Here is a 22,120-nt window from a genome sequence, read left to right as displayed (position 1 = left end):
GGAGCAGTCATCTATAACCAACACACATCCCAATAACCCTAAAATCCCACCGTGCATTTTTAGAGTGCTGGGAGATGCTTATTCCCAGGTAGCACTGCCCGAGAAATTTCAGATGAGAAAAAAACATGAACTTAGATTTAGGGAAAGCCATCCCAGAGCTTTCAGCACCCTCACTGGCTTAGTCTAAGGCTTTTGAGGTTCACCTCTTTCAGGACCTCCAGTGATAGCACCACAAGCTTCCATCAATCCCGCATCCTAAGTCAGCTCCAGATGTCATTTTCAAAGCCTCAAGAGCTAGGGAGGACCTTTCAATAATGGAACTATGTGTCCCATTTACTGAAACCCTGAAGTAGAAGCAGTACCTAGAGGAACCCACAGCAGAAAGGCACTGGAGTAAGACCATCTAAGAAAATATAAACATCAAATAAGATCTCATGATCTTATGTGAATGCACTTGGCAGTTTCTAAAATTGGTATTTTTACCATGACTTCTTTAAGCATTGCCCTAAGCCACCCAAACTACTCATGTCCCTATGTTCGTTTCATTTGTGTCTGTGAGGTTGATTTGTGTCACTTGGTCAAACATATGCTCCTGTTGCACTATGATTAGATTTTTCTATATTACTTGCCTTCCTAAGTGCATTAAAGGTCCACTCTTCCTTTTTGTTTCCTCTCACATTACACAAAATTCTGATATGTACACTATTTGTGCCAAGACTTTTGATATAAAACTTAGTAGATTTCATTCAGGTAGTGGGACAGAGAGGGAATCAAACAGAAGCTTTCCTAGGCCTAAGTAGTCTGTGTATGGTGTCAAATTTCATTGCTTAAGTCTGCTAAGATACAATCCAAAAAATATTAATAAATAGACATACTGTTATAATAGTGCTGCTTCTCCTGTTATTGGGGAAATAAATTAAATACTTTAACTCTGGAAATGGAAAGGTTAAGACCTTTACAGTTCTGCCAGGAACCATAAGACAATAATTTTTCACAAATTATCTCTTCTTCCTTTGGTATGGCTGCTCCTACTGTGTAAGTGCTGTGCATCCTCCTGTCTTTGCCTACACCCTGTCAGCATTTGACAAATGTACTTTGAATGACTGATAGGCATGTCCATTGCATGCTGTCTCCGGATATGAAGGCTCATTGGAACACAGAAATGTTCTTGCTACTAAAGGGTTCAATAATCATACAGCAACTCATCTCTTGAGTATTAAGTATACAAAGTTCTCTTCATCCAAGCTACTGATTCTCTCCAGTTATTCAACAATGAGGGTCTTGTATTCCATCCTTGGAGCACTGGCCTTGCTGTCTGTAGTTCCTCAAGATAAGACAGAAATCTTTCATTCCAGAGATATGAAAATATAAATGAAAGAGCATACAAGGTCTTCCAAGAGTTTGAAAACAAATTAGGCAGGTGCAGATCATACCACAAAATGAAGAATGTGAGAGGAGAGCATTGGCCCTCACAGGAATGGAGGGTTAACACCAATGACAAATTAATAAGGTGGTCCCTTCAGTGATTTTGTTTTTTTAAATTCTAACTTGAGGACTTTTGTTTGATCCAAAATGGTGAGAGAATGTTCACATAACACAGGAAACTTGAATTGAAACAATGGAAAGTGAGTGGTGAATGGAATGGCCAAGGGTGAAGAGGAGGCTGCCCCATCATAATCTGTGCTTCATAGAACTCTGATCACCAATCTAGGTAAGGGCCTCAGTGGAAATTACTCTGTGTGTGATGGGAATTAAGATTCCATCTTAACACTTACCCAAATGACCAATTATACAGGCATATTTATTGAATAATCAATCTAACCTTCCCAAGTTAATTTTTAAATCCACAGTACTATATAATAAAATATATTAATCATTGGATTTATAACTGGGATTTATATTATTATCTGTGGACTTATCTATCTTTTCTGATGCACCTACTACCTTAGAGCACATTTTAATAGCTTGCAATTCAAGACTGCCCTTATAGTTCTTATTTTTTATGTATTCATAACGAGATATAATTCACTCTTTTAAAGTGTACCATTTCAGTGGTTTCCTACATATTCAAAAAGTTGTGCAACCATCATCACTATCTAATTGTAGAACATTTCATCACCCCATAAAGAAACTCCATGTTCATTAGCAGTCATTCCTCATCCTCCCCTCCCCTCAGATCCTGGCAGCTACTAATCTACTTTCTATCAATTTATCTATTCTGGATATTTAATATAATCACATAATATGTGACCAATAAAGTCTGTTTTCTTTCATTTGGCATGTTTTTCAAAGTTCATCTATGTTGTAGCATGCATCAATGCTTAATTTCTTTCCATTGATGAATGGTATTCAACTGAATGGATACATTACCTTTTATTCATCCATTCATCGGTTAATGGACATTTGGATCCTTTCTACTTTGGAGCTATTATGAATGATGCTGCTCTGAGATTTATATCCAAGTGTTTGTGTGGACATATTTTCAGCTCTCTTGAGTATAAAACTTGGAATACAATTGCTGTATTATATAATAACTATGTTTAGCTTTCTAAAGAATTGTCAATTTCCCACAGCTTAATTTACAATCCCGCCAGCTGTGCATAAGGTCCAATTTCTCCGCGTCTTCACCAACATTTGCTATTGTCTTTTTTGTTATTATCATCCTAGTTGCTGTAGCAATATCTCATTGTAGTTTAATTTGCATTTAATTTGCAACTTAATGATGTTGATCATCTTTTCATGTTTTATTGGCCATTTTCATATCTTCTTTGTAGAGATGTCTATTCAAATCCTTTACTCATTTTTTATTTTTTTTAAGATTTTATTTATTTATTCATGAGAGACACAGAGAGAGAGGCAGAGACATAGGCAGAGGGAGAAGCAGGCTCCCTGCAAGGAGCCCAATGCAGGACTCAATCTGGGACTCCAGGATCACCCCTGGATCTGAAGGCAGACACTCAACCGCTGAGGCACTCAGGTGTCCCCTTTACTCATTTTTAAATTAGGTTGTCTTTTATTATTGTGACTGGACACTAAACCTTTATCAGAATGGGTTTGGAAATATTCTTTTCCATTCTGTGAGGGCTTTTTAAAACATTATACTGTAAATGCTTGCTGTACTAGTGAGTATGTTTTCAGGTTCAAGCTACAAACAACTCAGATTCAACCAGCTTGAATAATAAAGAAAATATATTATAACACATAAGTCCAAAGAACAATCCTGAAATTGGCTAACGCGGCAGATCATCCACACCATCAATGTTGGAAAAGAGTCAAATTTATCTTTGACTAGCTTTTCCTATGGTCTCAAGATAGCTGTCACTGCTCTAGACATCATATCCAGATCTACTACATTATATCAGAGTGAAAAAAGGACATTTCTTCTTATACTGACAAAGGAATACTTTGTCAGAAATGAATTGCATACTGACCCCCAAACTAATCATCAGCAAAGAAATAGAGAACACCATCACTGGCTTAAACTAATACAGATTTATGCCTAGGATATCTAGAATGGTAGACAACCAAACCTTAGGATTCTGGCTACAAGAACATATATTAGGATTTTGACGCCTAGGCACATATATCTATACACTATTGTTTAGTTTTGTCATCTTACTTTAAAATTTATATAAATGAAATAATATACTATGTACATTTTGTATCTGGCTTACTTTACTCCATACAACATGCATGAAATTCAACTGTGTTGCTGTGTACAATTGTAGTTTATTAGTTTTTATTCCTATGTAGTTTTCCATTGTTGTAATATGCCACAGTATATTTATTCATTTTGTCATTGATTAACATGTAGATTGTTTCTAGGATTTGGCTGCTATAAATACTATTACTGCTATGAATTTTTGCTAAATGATTCCTGTTGTATATCTGAACACATATTTATCAGGTATATACCTACAAACTAAAGTTTTGTCATAGAACATGTGTATCATCAACTTTAGGAAAGAATGCCAAATAGTTTCCCAAGCAGTTGAGCAAATTTACATTATCTTCAGCAGTGAAAAACAGCTTTTATTGGTCCACCTCTTCACTAATAGTTTATCTGATCAAGGTGCTAAATTATAGCCACTTCAGCAGATGTATGGTAATAACTGAATGTACATTACATTCAAATTCCTATATTAGTAATAAGACTGAAAATATTTTCATTTGTCACTTTGGCCATTTTAATATCAATTTTCAGAGTACCTTTCAAATATTTTGTCTATTATCCCATTGAATTGTTATTTTCTCAGCAATCTGCAGGGTTTCACTATAAACTATGTCTGGCAAATATCTTCTGATCTATGGCTTGCCTTTTTACCTCCTTTACACCTCATTTTATAAAAAGAGATTTTTAATATCAAAACAGTCCAATTCATCAGACTTTTTTTTAATTTAGGTTTTTTGTATTTCTTTCTCACCCAAAGGTCATAAAGATATTCTCTGAACATCTTCTTCAAAATGATTTCTTTATCTTCCAAAGTTTAATTATTTTGCCTGTCAAATTTAAATTGTAAATCTCCACCTTGTATTGATTTTCATGAAATTGGGGTCAAAATTTATTCTTAAATTTGTTTTTACCTTGTATGTAGCTAATTGACCAATAACTCTTCTTGGAAAAGAATTTTTTTTTCTCAATGGCTTACAGTGTCCTTTTGTCATAAATCTAGTGTATATCTTAGGGGATCTACTTTGTTCCATTGTTTTACTTCTCTCTTTTAGCAAAAATAATACACTATTCTAATTAATGACAGTTTATGATGTCTACATATATGATAAAGATATCTACATTTTCTTTTTTCAAAGAGTGTTTTGAATATTCTTGCCATTTCAAATTTCCATATAAATTTTATAATAATATATTCAAGTACACCTACATACATATTCAATGAGAATTTTTATTAAGATTGCAGTGAATCTTGAGATCCATTTGGAGAGCTGACATCATTACAAAACTAAATCTTCCTACAGCTTTGTAATACTTTGAAATCAGAAAGTGGGATGCCTCCAGCTTTGTTTGTCTTTCCCAAAGTTGATTTGGCTGTTCAAAGTCTTTTGAGGTTCCATATGAGCAAAAATAATTGACATAAAGACTAAAAAAGAGAAAAGAAAAGGAAAAAAATTAATGAAACCAAAAGCTGGTTCTTTGAAAATATAAACAAAATGGATAAGCCCTTATCTAGACTCATCAAGAAAAAAAATGAGAAAGGATCCAAATAATAAAAAAATTAGACACTAAAGAGGCAATTTAATAACTGACATCACAGAAATACAAAGGATTATAAGGGAATACTATGAAAAAATGCATGCCAAGAAATTGTACAACTTAGAAGAAATTGATATATTCCTTAAATTGCGATCTTTAATAAAGCAGCAGAAAGAGAAATTAAGAAAACAACCTCATTTACAATTGCACCAAAAAGAATAAAATATCTAGAAATAAACTTAACCAAGGAGATGAAAGATCTGTATTCTGAAAACTATAAAACATTGATGAAAGAAATTGAAGACTACACAAACAAATGGAAAGATATTCTGTGCTTATGGATTGGAATTAATATTATTAAAATATCCATACTACCCAAGGTAATCCACAGATTTAATGCAATCCATATCAAAATACCAACAGCATTTTTCACAGAACTAGAAATGTGCCTCTAAATGAACTAAAATGAGTTTATTCCTATGTAGTTTTCCATTGTTGTAATATGCCACAGTATATTTATTCCTAAAATGTGCGTGGAACCACAAAACAACCCAAATAGCCAAAGCAATCTTGAGAAAGAAAAATAAAACTAGAGATATTATAGTTGTAGATTTCAATATATACCTCAAAGCTGTAGTAATCAAAACGGTATGGTACTGGCACAAAAATAGATGAATAGAACAAAATAGAGAGCCCAGAAATAAACTTACACTTATATGGTCCATTAATTTGTGACAAAAGATACATGAATACACAACAGGGAAGAGACAGTCTCATCGATAAATGATGCTAAGGAAACTGGACAACTACACACAAAAGAATGAAACTAACACCTTCTGACACCACACACAAGAATAAACTCAAAAGAGATTAAGGACCTAAATGTGAAACCTGAAATCATAAAAATCCTACAAAGGAACACAGGCAGTAACTTCTTTCACATCAGCCAAAGCAACATTTTTCTATATATGTTTCCTAAAACCAGGAAAGCAAAAGTAAAAATAAACTATTGAGACTGCATCAAAATGAAAAGCTTTTGCACGGTTAAGGAAACTATCAACAAAATTAAAAGGCAACCTACTGAATAAGAGAAGACATTTGCAAATGACATATTGATAAGGGGTTAATATGCAAAATATATAAAGAACTTATATAACTCAACATCAAAAAGACAAATAATCCACTTAAAAATGGGCAGAGGACCTGAATAGACATTTTTCCAAAGAAGACATACAAATGGCCAACAGACACATGAAAAGATGCTCAATAGCACTAATCATCAGGGAAATGAGAATCAAAACCACAATGAGATATCAACTTATACCTGTCAAAATTGGTAAAACAAAAAAGATAAGAAATAACAAGTCTTGGCAAGGATATGGAAAAAAGGAACCTTCATACACTGTTGGTAGAAATGAAAATTGGTAGACTCACTGTGGAAAACAGTATGTACGGTTCTTCAAAAATTAAAAATAGAATTACTATATGATCTAGTAATTCCACTACTGGGTATTTACCCAAAGAAAATGAAAACATTAATTTGAAAAAGATACGCACTCCTATATTTACTATAGCATTCCTTATAATAGCGAAGATATGGAAGCAGACTAAGGGCCCATCAAGAGATGAATGGACAAACAAGATCTCTCTCTCTCTCTCTCTCTCTCTCTACACACATGCACACACACACACACACAAAATATTACACAGCTATAAAAAAGGATGAGATCTTGCCATTTGCAACAACATGGATGGACCTAGAGGTTATTATGCCAAATGAAATAAGTTAGACTGAGAAAGATAAATATCATACAATTTAATTCATATTTGGAATTAAAAAATAAAACAAATTAATAAACAAATAAAAAGTAGAATTAATTCTACAAATACAAAAAACAAACTGATGATTGCCAGAGAGAAGGGGAATAGGAGGATGGACAAAATGGATGAAAAAAAGTGGGAGCTACAGGTTTCCAGTTATGGAAAGAACAAGTCATGGTAATAAAAGGCACAGCATAGGGAATGGTCAAGGATATTGTAATAGCATTGCATAGTGACAGATGATAGCTACACCTGAGGTTAGCATAACATAATGTATAGAGATATTGCATCTCTATGCTGTACATCTGAAACTAATGTAACATTGTGTGTCGACTGTCCTCAAAACAATTTTTATTTTTTTTTTAATTTTTTTTTTTAAATTTTTATTTATTTATGATAGTCACAGAGAGAGAGAGAGAGGCAGAGACACAGGCGGAGGAAGAAGCAGGCTCCATGCACCGGGAGCCCGATGTGGGATTCGATCCCGGGTCTCCAGGATCGCGCCCTGGGCCAAAGGCAGGCGCCAAACCGCTGCGCCACCCAGGGATCCCCCTCAAAACAATTTTTAAAAATAAAACAGAAGTATTTCAAGTAAACAAGCTCACTCTGTATCCAAGGAACTAAAAAGAAAAACAAACTAAGGCCAAAGTTAGCTAAAGGAAAGAAATAACAAAAATTAAAGTGAAAATAAATTAAATACATACCAGAAGAAAATAGAAAAGATCAGTGAAATCAAGAGCTGTTTTCCTGAAAATATAAAATATACAAATCTTTATAAGCTACCTAAAGAGAAGGAAAGTGAGGGGATTCAAATAAATAAAATGAGGGATCCCTGGGTGGCGCAGCGGTTTGGCGCCTGCCTTTGGCCCAGGGCGCGATCCTGGAGACCCGGGATCGAATCCCACGTCGGGCTCCCGGTACATGGAGCCTGCTTCTCCCTCTGCCTGTGTCTCTGCCTCTCTCTCTCTCTCTCTGTGACTATCATAAATAAATAAAAATTTTAAAAAAAACAAATAAATAAAATGAAAAATGAAAGAGTAGACATTACAACTGATACCACAAAAATACTTGAATTATAAGAGACTACTATGAATAATTATATGCAAATAAATTGGATAATTTAGAAAAAATGGATAAATTTCTAGAAACATAAAGACTGAATCAGGAAGAAATAGAAAGCCTGAACAGATCAATAATGAATAAAAAGATTGAATTAATAATCAAAAAAACTTTTTAAAGGATTTTATTTATTTATTTGAGAAAAAGAGAGAGCGAGAGAAGGAGCACAGGGAGGGACAGAAGGAGAAGCAGACTTCCCACTGAGCAAGGAGCCTAACATGGGGCTTGATCCCAGAATTCCAGGATCATGACCTGAGCCACAGGCAGACATTTAACTGACTGATCCACCCAAGTGCCCCAATCAAAAGTCTTCTTACACAAAGAACCCTAGGACCAAACGGTTTCATTGGTGGGTTCTACCAAATATTTAAAGAAAAATTAACACCAATTTTTCCCAAATGCCAAAAAAAATTGAAGAGGATGGAACACTCCCAGGCTCATTTTATCTGGCCACAATATATGCTGACATGAAAGCTAGATAGAGGACACTACTAAAAATAATAAAGCCATAGACCAATACTCCTAAAGAAAAATTCTCAACAAAATATTAACAAACTTAATTAAACAACATATTCAAAATATGATATACCATGAACAAGCAGGATTTATCCCTAAAATGCAAAGATGGTTCAACATATCCACATCAACAAGTGTAATACAGTAAATTAATACAATGAAAGACAAAAATTATATGATACTCTCATTTGGTGCAGAAAATCATTTTATAAAGTACAACATCTACTAATGATTTTTTAAAACCCTCCAAAATGTTGTTTAGAAGGAACATACCTCAACATAATAAAGGCTACATATGACAAACTCACAACAAACCATACTCAACTATAAAAGGTTGAAAGCTTTTCCTCTAAGATCAGGAAGAAAAAAGACTTTCCATTCCCACCACTCTTATTCAATATAGTCCTGGAAATCCTATCCTATCTAAAGCAATTAGGCAAAACTAAGAAACAAAAGGCATCCAAATTGGAATAGATTAAGTGAAAGTGTCATTCTTTACAGATGATTTAATCATATATAATGAAACCTAACTCAGCCAAAAATCTATTGGAATTAATCAATGAATTTAGTAAGGATTCTGGATATAAACATACAGAAATCAGTTTCATCTCTATATAATAACAACTAAATATCAGAAGAAATAAAGAAAATGATCTCACTCACAATACCATTAAAAACAAGATCATGTAAGTTGGGTTCAAAATGATGGCATAGGAAGACCCTGAATTCACTCCATCCCAAGGATACTACAAATATACAACCATATATGGACAAATTTCCTCTGAAAAAGACCATGAAACTAGAGGAATAGAGCATCCACAACCAAAAACAAGAGGCATGAAGATGGGTAGGACAGGCAGAGACTCTATCTTGCCAAGCAAGCCCCTCCCCAGGCATAGTGATCCACAATTAGGGGGGAATCACTAAAATATGGAAATTTTCCCTGAGAAGTAAGGGATGTGTGTTCCATATCAGGCATCACAACCCTTAAATGTCTCACAAGCCCTCTAAACACTGAGTTTTGAACACCAATGGAGATTATGTCCAGGAAAACCACAGAACTGTAGGGAATAAGAACCCACTCTTAAAGAGCTTGATGGCAGACTTGCTCACCCTGAGACTCAGTCCAAAAATTCCAATTTGAAGAGAGCCCAGGCCATATGTGAAGAAAACCTACTTATTAACCTTAAAATACCTGCCAAAAAGGCAGGCAATCATTGGGACTTTTCCAGAGATGGAGACACAAGCCAGTGCTATATTTGTGACTTCATTCTATCTTGCTAAGTTTGGCACTGGCATGTGACATTTTGAAACTGTCTTTCTAACCTTTCAGAGACAGTGAGCATGCCCAACTAAGAACCCCCATCAATCCCTGTAGAACAACTGTACATAACATTTGGGTCAGGCAACAGCTCAGCCAGCCCAATGTCCCAGCACAGCCATGTGTCACAGTCAAGCAGGCACAAGCCCAGACAATTCCCACAGTGCAGCCATGTGTGGCAGCCACACCCACCCTTCCACCACATACATATCCCACCACAGCAGACAGGTGTGTGCACCCCACACAGGAGACACCCTTTGAGCATACAACTCCAGCAGTCAGAGGGGATTGCACTCCAGGGCTCCACATGACCTCTCCTACAAAAAACTGCTCCTCAGGACTGGGAAAGGTACTTAATTTACCTAATAAATAGAAACAAACACAGAGTTAGGCAAACTGAGAAGACAAGAAATATATTCCAAATGATAGAACTAAACACCAAAAAGGAGGGGAAAAGCAGTAATAAAACAAAGATGAGAAATCTATTTGGTAAAGGCTTGAAAGTAATGGTAATAATGATACTCGATGAACTCAGGAGAAGAATGGATAAATACAGTGAGATTGTCAACAAAGAGATTAAAAATAAAAGAAAGTTTCAAGTAGAAGTTACAGAGATAAAGAATACAATAAGTGAACTAAAAAATAGACTAGGGGATTCAATAACAGTCTGGGTGAAGCTGAAAATCCAATCGTTAGCTAGAAGACAAGCAATAGAACTCATCCAGACAGAGCAGTAGAAAGGAAATAAATTAATGAAAATAACTTGAGACCTTTGGAACATCAAGTGTAATAACATTTGCATTATAAGGGACGAGATAGAGAAGAAAGAGCAAGAAAACTTATATGAAGAAATAGTGGCTAAAAAGTTCCCTAATCCAAGGAAAGAAACATACATACAGATTTCAAGAAATTTCTAAATAAAACGAACCCAAAGAGAACCACACTAAGACACGTTATAATTAAAATGGTAAAAGTTGAAGTTAGAAAAAAAAGAATATTAAAAGCAGCAACAACTTATTATATACAAAGGAAACCTCATAAGGCTATAAGCAAACTTTTCAGCAGAAACTTTGTAAGCCAGAAGAAAGTGGCATAACCATTCACAGTGCTGGAGGAAAAAAGTTCCAACCAAGGGTTCCCTACATTGCAAGTTTATAATTGAAAGAGAGATAACTGAAAGAGAGATAAAGAATTCCACAGACAAGCAAAAACTAAAGGGGTCCATCACCACTAAATCAGACTTAAAAGAAGTGTTAAAGATTCTTCTGTAAGTGGAAAGAAAAAAGTCATAATGAAAAGAAAATTATGAATGGAAAAAAATTTCACTGGTAAAAGTAAATATATAGTAAAAGCAACTTTAAATAGAATGATGTGTACATATAGGATGTTGTATGCGAACCTCATGGTAACCACAAACCAAAAACCTATAATAGATAAGAAAAAATAAAGCAAAAGGAAATCAAACATAACACTAAAATGTCATCAAGTGACAAATGAAAAAGAGCAACAAAAGAAGAAAGGAAAAGAGAACTACAAAACACCACAAAATAATTAATAAAATGACAATAAGTGCATACCTATAATGATCACTTTAAACGTAAATGGACTAAATGCCCCAATCAAAAGACATAAGATGTCTAAATGGATTTTTAAGAAATTCATCTATATGCTGCCTAGAAGACTCCCTTCAGACTAAAAGATACATGCAGACTAAGACTAAGACTAAAAGGAAGGGCTGAAAAACTTTCTACTGCAGTCTTCCCTGATCCAGCAAGTGAACAGAATTTTCATTACAACGTTCAAGCATATTTAAAACAGATTATTGGAAGATTTATTTTCCTTCCTACGTATGTTTGTCAGAATATTCCATTAGTAGAAAGAATTTACAAACTTTATTATTCTTCAAAGTAAATCATCATGTTTAAGTGGCATGCTTGAGATTTACTCCTCCTACTTCTTTCTACCTATTTCTACCACCTTTCCAGGACAGTAAGAACTTTTTTTCATTGTATGCTCCAGTGTCCATAAATATAGCAAGCATATTATCTCTGTGCTCTAATTATTTATGAAATGGGTGAATCAAACATAGCATACTTCATCATCAAATACTTGCTAAAAGCCTAAGTGTTTAATTCTTTTACGTATAGTAAACAGAAATAATACCTTAAAATGTATTCTATAAATTCATTGCAGCAACTTATATAAATTTTAGATATCAGTCCACTGGAAAAGTGCATATGTAAATTAGATTACTTGAGTTTCTGAAGAGTTCTTTTAAGACAACATTAGGCTTTTAACTATAATTCCAAATTCAATATAAACAATTTAAAATTGCTTTGGAGACTTTCTTCTGGTTTCTGGTTTATCGTCTTAGAACCACACCTCCATCATTTTCATAGCAAGAGAAAAGCTGAACAAAACCAGCAACTCTTCTTAGATCCCTCAGAGAACTGAAGTCACAGGGCAAACAGCAGTTCCCAAAATTAGACAGATAAACAGGTGGATACAAAGAGTGTCAAAATTTACCAGAGCAGAACCCCTGATTCAACATCCATGAGAATCAATACCAGAGTAATTAACAAATTATAGAAAGTTCAATATAAATTTGAGAGTTAAAACTCCAGGGATTTAAAAAAAAAAAAAAAGGCTTAGTGGTGCTCTCACACTACTGTGAATTTTACCTTCCAGAGCACTAACAGGTTTCCACAATGATTACTGGAAAGAAAATCCTTTTGTATTTCCAGGGAAAGGAGGCAAAATTAGTCACTTTGAAATATACCTGGAGCAATTTGTTCTTAACAAAGCCTGCCCTCAAAAGAAACTATTTTACTAGAACCTAACCAACTGGGGGTTTACCATGGTCTCAGTGACCAGGTGAAAGTGAAACACCCAACTCTAACCTGATCTAGCTTTCCATGCAGGGGAAAGAAAGTACCCAACTCCAGTCTCCTCCAGACTTTTTGTCTCACCTAAGTGGGGGTGAGGAGGTGAGCGGGACTGAGAAAAAAATTGTGAAGGCCATAGCCCTTTAAAGGGACACAGGTTCACTAAAAGACTGATAACTTAATCATTGGACTCTAAAATGATTTCTTTGCCTCCACTCCAAAATACTACAATAGGGGGAATACAACTGAAAGAACCACATGTCTCAGACTTAATTCAAGAAGTCATCTCAGAAATCCAAAGGCGACTGGAAATACAAAAGCAAAGAAATCCAAAGAACTTTTAACTTCTAATAGCAATTGCTGAAGCAATAAGTCAACACAGCTTAACCCCTAGCAAGAGAAACAGAAAACCTCACAGTAAAGGGATACCTGAGAGGTTGAGCATCTGCCTTTGGCTCAGGGTGTGATCCTGGGGTGCTGGGATCAAGTCTTGTATCGGGCTTCCCATGGGGGAGCCTGCTTCTCCCTCTGCCTGTGTCTCTGCCTCTCTCTGTGTCTTTCATGAATAAATAAATAAAATCTTTAAGAAAAAAACTCACACTAAAGATTTCTTTATCTCAGCTCCTTTAACACACTACATCACACCTAGCTTTAAAAATATATATATTAGACACACTAAAAAACCAAAACCACAATTTGGAGAGATGAGACAAGCATCAAAACCAGACACAGATGTGGCACAGATGTTGGATTATCAAACTGGGGATTTATTTTTTTAATAATAAATTTATTTTTTATTGGTTTTCAATTTGCCAACATACAGAATAACACCCAGTGCTCATCCCATCAAGTGCCCACCTCAGTGCCCGCCACTCAGTCACCCCCACCCCCCGCCCTCCTCCCCCTCCACCACCCCTAGTTCGTTTCCCAGAGTTAGGAGTCTTCCATGTTCTGTCTCCCTTTCTGATATTTCCCACTTATTTAAAAAACTATCACTAAGGTCCCTAATGGAAGGATGGACAAATAAGCAAGAGCCAATGGATAATATAAGTAGAGAAATGGAGACTATAAGAAGGATTCAAAGAAAATGCTGGAAATCAAAGCACTATAGCAGACATGAAGAATGCCTTTGATGAGTATATTAGTTTGCTAGGGCTGCGTAACAAAATATCACAGACTGGTGGCTAAAACAAAAATCTATTTATTTATTTATTTATTTTCTTGAAATTCTGAAAGCTAAAAGTCCAAGATTACCATAATGGTCTCATTTTACTTTAATCTATTTTAAAACTTATCTCCAAATATGGCTACATTCAGTTCTAGGTGTTGGAATATGAAAACAGATTTTGGGAGAATACAGTTCAGGTGATAGCAATGGGTTCATCAATAGGCTGGACACACTTGCAAGAGTGGTGAGCTTAATAAATGTCAGTAGAATTTTCCAAAATGGAAAGGCAAAAACAGAATGAAAATGAACAGAATATCCAATAACTGCGGAATATTACAAAAAGTATAAAATATGTCTAATGGGAATACCAGGAAGAAAAGAGAGAGATAAAAGTAAAAAAGATATCATTGAAGCAAATAAAGACTGGGAATTTCCCAAGATTTACAGTAGACACAATACAGAATACCAAGGATAAATACAAAAACAAAACAAAACCAAAAAACCCACAAAAACCAATATCTAAACCTAACAATATCATATTCAATCTGAAGAAAAAGAAAAGACAAAATCTTGAAAAACGCAATAGAAAATAATCTGACCTATAGATAAATAAGAATAAGAATTACAACAGGCTTCTCCTCAGATATCATGCAAGCAAAAAGAAAATGAAGTGAAACATTTGTAGTGTTGAAAGAAAAAATACTCTATCAACCTAGAATTTCTTTTTCCAGATAAATAACCCCTTAAAACTGAAGGAGAAATAATTTCCTTTTTTCTTACAAAGACTTCAATTTTATTTAATTACAAATTTTTTTTGTTTTGTATTTCTTTACACAAAACCCAATCACATCTCTGAGAACAACTTATTAAGAAACTAGCAGAAAACTGTGTCTTGTTTTTGTTTTATCACCTTTAAGTATAATTTTATTTTATTTTTTCCAGGTTTATTGTTATATAATTGACATATAGCAATGTGTAAGTTTAAGGTATACTATATGTTGATTTGATACACTTATGCATTACAAAATTTTTACCATCATAATGTTTATTAATATCTACATCACAGCATATGATTACCTTTTGTGTATGTGTGTGGTGAGAACATTTAAGATTTACTCTGGGAGCACCTGCGTGGCTCAGTGATGGAGTGTCTGCCTTTGGCTCAGGCTGAGAGCCTGGGGTCCTGAGATGGAATCCTGCATTGGGCTCCCTGCAGGGATCCTGCTTCTCCCTCTGCCTATGTCTCTGCATCTCTTTCTGTGTCTCTCATGAATAAATAAATAAAATCTTTTTTAAAAAATTACCCCGTTAGCACCTTTCAAGTATATAATCCAGTATTATGAACTAGAATTACCATGCTGTACATTAGATCCTTAGAACTTGTTCATCTTATAACTGGAAGTTTGTACACTTTGACCTACATTTCCCCATTTCCCTTACACTCTCAGCCTCTATTAATCACCACTTTACACTGCTTCTATAAGATCAGCTTTCTTTAGGGATGCCTGGGTGGCTCAGTGGTTGAGCATCTGCCTTCGGGTCAGAGCATGATCTCACTGGGATCAGGACCCGCCTCAACCTCCCCATGGGGAGCCTGCTTCTTCCTCTGCCTGTGTCTCTGCCTCTCTCTCTCTCTCTCTCTCTCTCTGTGTGTGTGTGTGTCTCGAATGAATGAATGAATGAATGAATGAATGAATGAATTTTTTAAATCTTTTTTTAAAATATCAGCTTTCGGGATCCCTGGGTGGCGCAGCGGTTTGGCGCCTGCCTTTGGCCCAGGGGCGATCCTGGAGACCTGGAATCGAATCCCACGTCGGGCTCCCGGTGCATGGAGCCTGCTTCTCCCTATGCCTATGTCTCTGCCTGTCTCTCTCTGTGTGTGTGACTATCATAGATAAATTTTAAAAAAAAAATCAGCTTTCTTGAGATTCCACATATAAATTATAATATATTATTTACCTTTCTCTGTCTCATTTATGAAGTTAAAATTTTCTAAGACAAACGAAGGACTATGTCACCAGTAGAAATGCCTTACAAAAAATGTTGAAAGAAATTCTTCAGGGGTGCCTAGGTGGCTGAGTGGGTTGAGTCCCTGACTTATGATCACAGCTCACATCTCGATCTCACAGTGGGGTCCCCATTGGACTCCACGCTGGGTGTGGAACCTACTTAAAAAACAAAACAACAAAAACAAAAGAAATTATTCACTTATATTCAATGGTAAAAAACTTCACTTATGTTCAAGTTTTTTCTGTAAGATAAGGAACAAGGCAAGAATGCTTACCCTTGCCATTTCTATTTGACATAGTACTAGAAGTCCTAACCAGGGCAATCAGGCAAGTAAAAGAAATAAAAACTATTCAAAAATTTTTTTAAATTTTATCTTCATGCACAAATGACATGACTTTGTATGTAGAAAACCCTAAGACACAACCAAAAACTGTTAGAAGTAATAAAATAATTCAATAAGCTACAGAACACAAAATCAACATACAAAAACAAGTTGTATTTCTACACACTAACAACAAAGTATTCATAAAAGAAATTTTTAAACCAATCCCATTTAAAATAACATCAAAGGATTAAATACTTAAGAATATAAATTAACCAAGGAATGAAAGATTTGTACACTAAAAACTATAAAGTATTGATAAAAGAAATTTAAAGAAGACACAAATAAATGGAAGGATAACCCATGTTCATGGGTGGAAAAAATATTGTTAAATTATGCATACCACCCAAAACAATCTACAAATTCAATAAAATCTTTATGAAAATTGCAATGTAATTTTTTTAGAAATAGAAAAAACAACACTAAAACATTGTTCAAGGAAATATTTATAACAAAGATTAAAATTTTAAGAATATAAAAATGTAAGAAGGAAAGAAAGAAGAAAAAAATTCCTAAAATTCATATGGACCCACAAAAGTCTCTGAATAGCTGAAACAGTTTTGAGAAAAAAACAAAGATGGACATACCACTTTTCCTGAATTCAAAATATATTACAAAGAATCCATTCTTGATTAAAAAAAAAAAAAAAACCTCAACAAGTAGGGATTGAGGGAATATACTTTAACATCGTAAAGTCTATATATGAAAAACCAACAGCTAATATCATTCTCAATAAGTAAAAACTGAGAGCTTTTCCTCTGTGGTCAGGTACAAAACAAGGGATGTTCACTCTTAACCATTGTTATTTAACATAGTACTAGAAGTCTTAGTCTCAGCAATCAGACCACAAAAAGAAATAAAAGACAAGCAAATCGGCAAGGAAGAAGTCAAACTTCCACAATTCACAGATGACATAATACTCTATGTAGAAAAGCTGACTAGGGGTGTCTGGGTGGGTTAGCCAGTTAAGCGGCCAATTCTTTTTTTTGCTCAGGTCATGATCTTGAGGTCATGAGATCAAGCCCAGCATAGGGCTCCACACTCAGTGCAGTATCCTTGAGATTCTCTCTCTCTGTGTCTCCCTCTGTCCCTCCCCTGGCATTCTCTCAATAGATAGATGATAGATGATAGATAGATAGATGAGATAGATGATAGATGATAGATAGATAGATGATAGATGATAGATAGATAGATGAGATAGATGATAGATGATAGATAGATGATAGATGATAGATAGATAGAAAGATAGATAGATGATAGATAGATAGATAGATAGATAGATAGATAGATAGATAGATAATAGATGATAGATAGATGATAGATAGATAGATAGATAGATAGATAGATAGATAAAATATTTTTTAAAAAGAGAAGAAAACCAAAATATGGCTAGAACTGATATATGAATTCCACAAAGTCTCAGGATATAAAATCAACATATAGGAATCTGTTGCATGTCTATGCACCAATAATGAAGTAGCAGAAAGAGAAATCAAGGAATTGATCCCATTTATAATTGCACCAAAAACCATAAGATACTTAGTAATAAACCTAACCAAAGTGGTAAAATATCATACTCTGAAAACTATAGAACATGAATGAGAGAAATTGATGATGACACAAAGAAATGAAAAAACATTTCATGCTCATGGAGTAGAAAATCAAATATTCTTCAAATATCTATGCTTCCCAAAGCAGTCTATACATTTTAATGCAATCACTATCAAAATACCACCAGCAATTTTCACGGAGGTGGAACAAACAATCCCAAAGTTGTATGGAACCACAAAAGACCTTGAATAGTCAAAGCAATCTCAAAAAAGAAAAGCAAAGCTGGAGGCATCACAATTCCAGACTTCAAGTTATATCCCAAAACCATAGTCGTCAAGACATTATGGCACTGGAACATAGATTAATGGAACAGAATAGAAAATCCAGAAATAGACCCACAATTCTATGGTCAATTAACCTTGATAAAGTAGGAAATAATATCCTAAGGATAAAGGTCTCTTCAACATATGGTGTTGGGAAAATTGGGCAGCCACATGCAAAAGAATGAAACTGGATCACTTTTTTATACCATACAATATAGTAAATTCAAAATGCATGAAAGACCTAAATGTGAGACAGGAAACCATCAAAATCCTAAGGAGAGGGCAGCCCGGGTGGCTTAGGGGTTTAGCGCCGCCTTCAGCCCAGGGCATGATCCTGGAGACCCGGGATGGAGTCCCACGTCGGGCTCCCTGCGAGGAGCCTGCTTCTCCCTCTGCCTGTGTCTCTGCCTCTTTCTCTGTGTCTCTCATTAATAAATAAAGAGAATCCTTTAAAAAAAATCCTAAGGAGAACATGGGTGGAAACCCATGTTTTGACCTCTGCTGTAGCATTGTCTTACTAGGTATGTATCCAGAGGCAAGGGAAACAAAAGCAAAAATGAACTCTTGGGGAAAAAAAATGAACTCTTAGGACTTCATCAAAATGAAAAGCCTTTGCACAGCGAAGGAAACAACAAAACTAAGACCACCTACGAAATGGGAGAAGATATTTGCAAATAACATATCTGATAAAAGGTTAGTATCCAAAATCTATAAAGAACTTATCAAATTCAACACCCAAAAAATAAATAATCTAGTTAAGAAATGGGCAAAAGATATGAACAGGCAGACATACAGTTACTGCATGATCTCACTTACATATGAAATCTGAAAAAGTCAACCTCATAGTAACAGAGAGTAGAATGGCTATTACCTGGGTCTGGTGCAGAAAATAGGGAGTCCTTGGCCAAATGGTACAAAGTTTCAGTTACACAAAATAAACAACTTCTGAAGTTCCACTATACACATAGTACCTCTAAGCTAACAACACCGTATTGTTTATTCACAATTGGCTAAGAAGATAGATATTACACTAACTATTCTTACCATAGCAATAACAATAGCAATAATAATAATGATAATAATAGAGGTGGGAGGAAATTTTGGTAGGCGATAGTTAGATCTATGACCTTAATGGTGACGATGGTTTTACAGGTATATACTTGCCCCAAAATGTATCAAGTTACATATATTAAATAAGTGCAGATTTTACATGCAGTCATATCATAATAAAGTGGTTAAAAAATAAATTAAAGAAAGTTTCTCTTTATTAAAGTACTGTAACAATGAAAGACATTATATAATTAGACAGTACACAACCCCCATGGTGTCAATGACTCTAGCCACTGAACATCAGTAGTCGCTATCATCTCCAAGAGAGAGACAACCAGGTATTATGGGCCCTCCTGACAATGCACACACACACAACACCAACTATGGTACAGCTGCTTCCGGGAATCAAACAGGAGTCTCATCCGGTCTCTTAGTCCAGTTGCCGGTATGCTGAAATATGGTGGACACAAGAACAGGTTCAATTCTCCAAGAGTATGCAGTCAGAAAAATATCAACTATGAGAAACACTACAGCATAAATATCTCAGGTTCTTCAATAGAAAAATTGTAAAGAAAGGATTTGGGGGACGCCTGTGTGGCTCAGCGGTTAAGCGCCTGCCTTCAGCCCAAGGTATGATCCCGGGGTCCTGGAATCGAGTCCCCCATCGGGCTCCCTCTGGGAGCCTGCTTCTCCCTCTGCCTGTGTCTCTGCCTCTTCCTCTCTGTCTCTCATGAATAAATAAAATAAAATCTTCTAAAAAGGAAGGAAGGAAGGAAGGAAGGAAGGAAGGAAGGAAGGAAGGAAGGAAGGAAGGAAGGAAGGATGGATTTGGGAAGGACCTGCAAAATAAGGGGAATAGCGAAAATTATAATGAGAAGAAAACTGAACTATAGTGGTGTGTAGGGCTGAAACCCAGATAATAAAACTATTTTTTAAAGTAAGAAATGATCACTATAAAGCTTAGACGCAGAGGGCCTGCGTGGCTCAGCCAGTTAAGCCTCCAACTCTTGGTTTCAGCTCAGCTCTGATCTCAGGGTGGTGAGATTGAGCCCTGGGTGAGGCAGGGAGTCTGCTTGAGTTTCTCTCTCCCTCTCCCTCTGACATTCCCCTCCTCCCTCACTGAAATAAATAAATAAACATTAAAAAAATATTTCTTTGGGGGCAAAGGACAGAAGGCAATGCCTATGTCACACACACACACACACACACACACACACACACACACACACAGAAAGAGAAGGGGAGAGAAGAAACCAAAGTGAGACAGTATGACTTATGGGAGTTTGTGCAATCTTAGGAATTTCCTCAGTGAAGGAGACATGGCTTTGAGCCTAAATGTACTGGACAGTTAGAACCAAGATTCAGCTTTCTCTATCCTCTTCTTATTCTCAGCTGATAATTTCCTTTTATTTCATCAAGAAAGTAAAAGCACCAAGAGATAACTTCCTCATTTTCCCATCACCATATTCCTTCACCCAATTTTATCTTACTCTGCCTTCTCTCCATTTTCTGGTTTAAAGTTAACCCTTCCACTTATCACTAGATTTTTATCCCCACTCACTTTTTTAAAATTTTATTTATTCATGAGAGACACAGAGAGAGTGGCAGAGACACAGGGATAAAGAGAAGCAGGCTCCATGTGGAAGGCTGATGCTGGACTCGATCCTGGGACCTCAGGATCACACCCTGAGCCAAAGGCAGACACTCAACCATTGAACCACCCAGGTGCCCCCTATCCCCACTCACTTTTTAAAAATGTCACTCCTGAACTCAAAGATTGTTTCTTGCATCACAATTCCCCACCCCTAAACAAATTATCCATTTTACACAGAAATATGCCATAACAGTTATCATCGAAAACTCTCCTCTTCAGCTTACTTTCTCATTTATATACCCTATGGAAGAGAGCTTCATTTATCTCTTTTTCATATCTCTGCTCTTCTCTCCTGAATTCTTTTGTTATTTTTTTTTCTGAGCAAGTTCTTGATTGATGTTGTTCACATTTATTATAAAACACTTCGGATGTTAAAAGATACAAATTAATAATGTAACCTAACATAATTTTTTTTCTTTTCAAAGCCAGGACCTTTTTTTTTTAAAGACGCATGCTCTTTAGAATACTTGAACTGCAGAATGAAGTGCAATCCCGACGAACATGCAATTAAATACTGTGCTGACTGGACCATCTGCTGCAAAGCAAAGAATACTAAATTTAAGAGGAAAAAGAAGTGGTGAAAAGTCCAACTCCATCTTCTCTGGCTTCCAGGAAAAGAAACTGAAAGTGTTTAAAACTCTATTTTCTATCTAAGGATAGTTAATATGATGGATAAATGAAATTCACAATAAATATATGTTTAAATGGTAAGGTTAAAGTAAATATGAATTTTATAAAGGCTTATGCTCTTTTTTCATGTGTGCGCTTTTATATTAACTTCCTTCATTTATATCCACCACCATGTTGTTGTTTCATCTATAATACCCCATAATGTACCGTCTGACCTGGGGCAAGTTCTGTAATCTCTCTTTACGTCAATTTCCTTATCTACAAAGTGAGATAATAATAGTTCCTACATCATGGTGTTAGGAGAATTATATTAGTATATGTAAAGTTCTTAAGCAGTGCCTGACCCCAGTGTAAGCTCTTTGTTAACCGTAATTTCATGAGACCAGATAATGTGATCTCTTCTATAGCTTTTTGGAATCTATTGAATCATTCCTTGTGATCTGAGATAAAATTGATATGTTAAAATTTCACATGGTTTTGA

At 35.4% G+C, this 22,120-nt stretch overlaps 1 protein-coding gene across 1 annotated transcript; it reads left to right on the top strand.

Annotated features, from left to right (window-relative positions):
- Positions 1 to 1,272: 1,272 nt before the first annotated feature.
- LOC112926733 (beta-defensin 43-like) lies at positions 1,273 to 21,590 on the top strand. Its single transcript, XM_072722426.1, has 2 exons — positions 1,273 to 1,336; positions 21,442 to 21,590. Exons 1-2 carry the CDS (start codon positions 1,273 to 1,275, stop codon positions 21,588 to 21,590), a joined length of 213 nt encoding a protein of 70 aa, XP_072578527.1.
- The last annotated feature ends 530 nt before the right edge of the window (positions 21,591 to 22,120 follow it).

Source organism: Vulpes vulpes, chromosome 9 (assembly GCF_048418805.1).
Source record: "Vulpes vulpes isolate BD-2025 chromosome 9, VulVul3, whole genome shotgun sequence".
Classification (NCBI taxonomy): domain Eukaryota; kingdom Metazoa; phylum Chordata; class Mammalia; order Carnivora; family Canidae; genus Vulpes; species Vulpes vulpes.
Note: the sequence above shows the minus strand (reverse complement) of the source record. Positions and strands in the feature narration are given on the sequence as shown.

What these genes read in the sequence shown, in the direction of transcription:
- LOC112926733 (XM_072722426.1), top strand. Translation starts at nt 1,273, where the DNA reads ATGAGGGTCTTGTATTCCATCCTTGGAGCACTGGCCTTGCTGTCTGTA. An exon ending in TGTAGTTCCTCAAGATAAGA is followed by an intron (nt 1,337 to 21,441) that starts CAGAAATCTTTC and finishes CAAAGCCAGGAC; the next exon opens with CTTTTTTTTTTAAAGACGCA.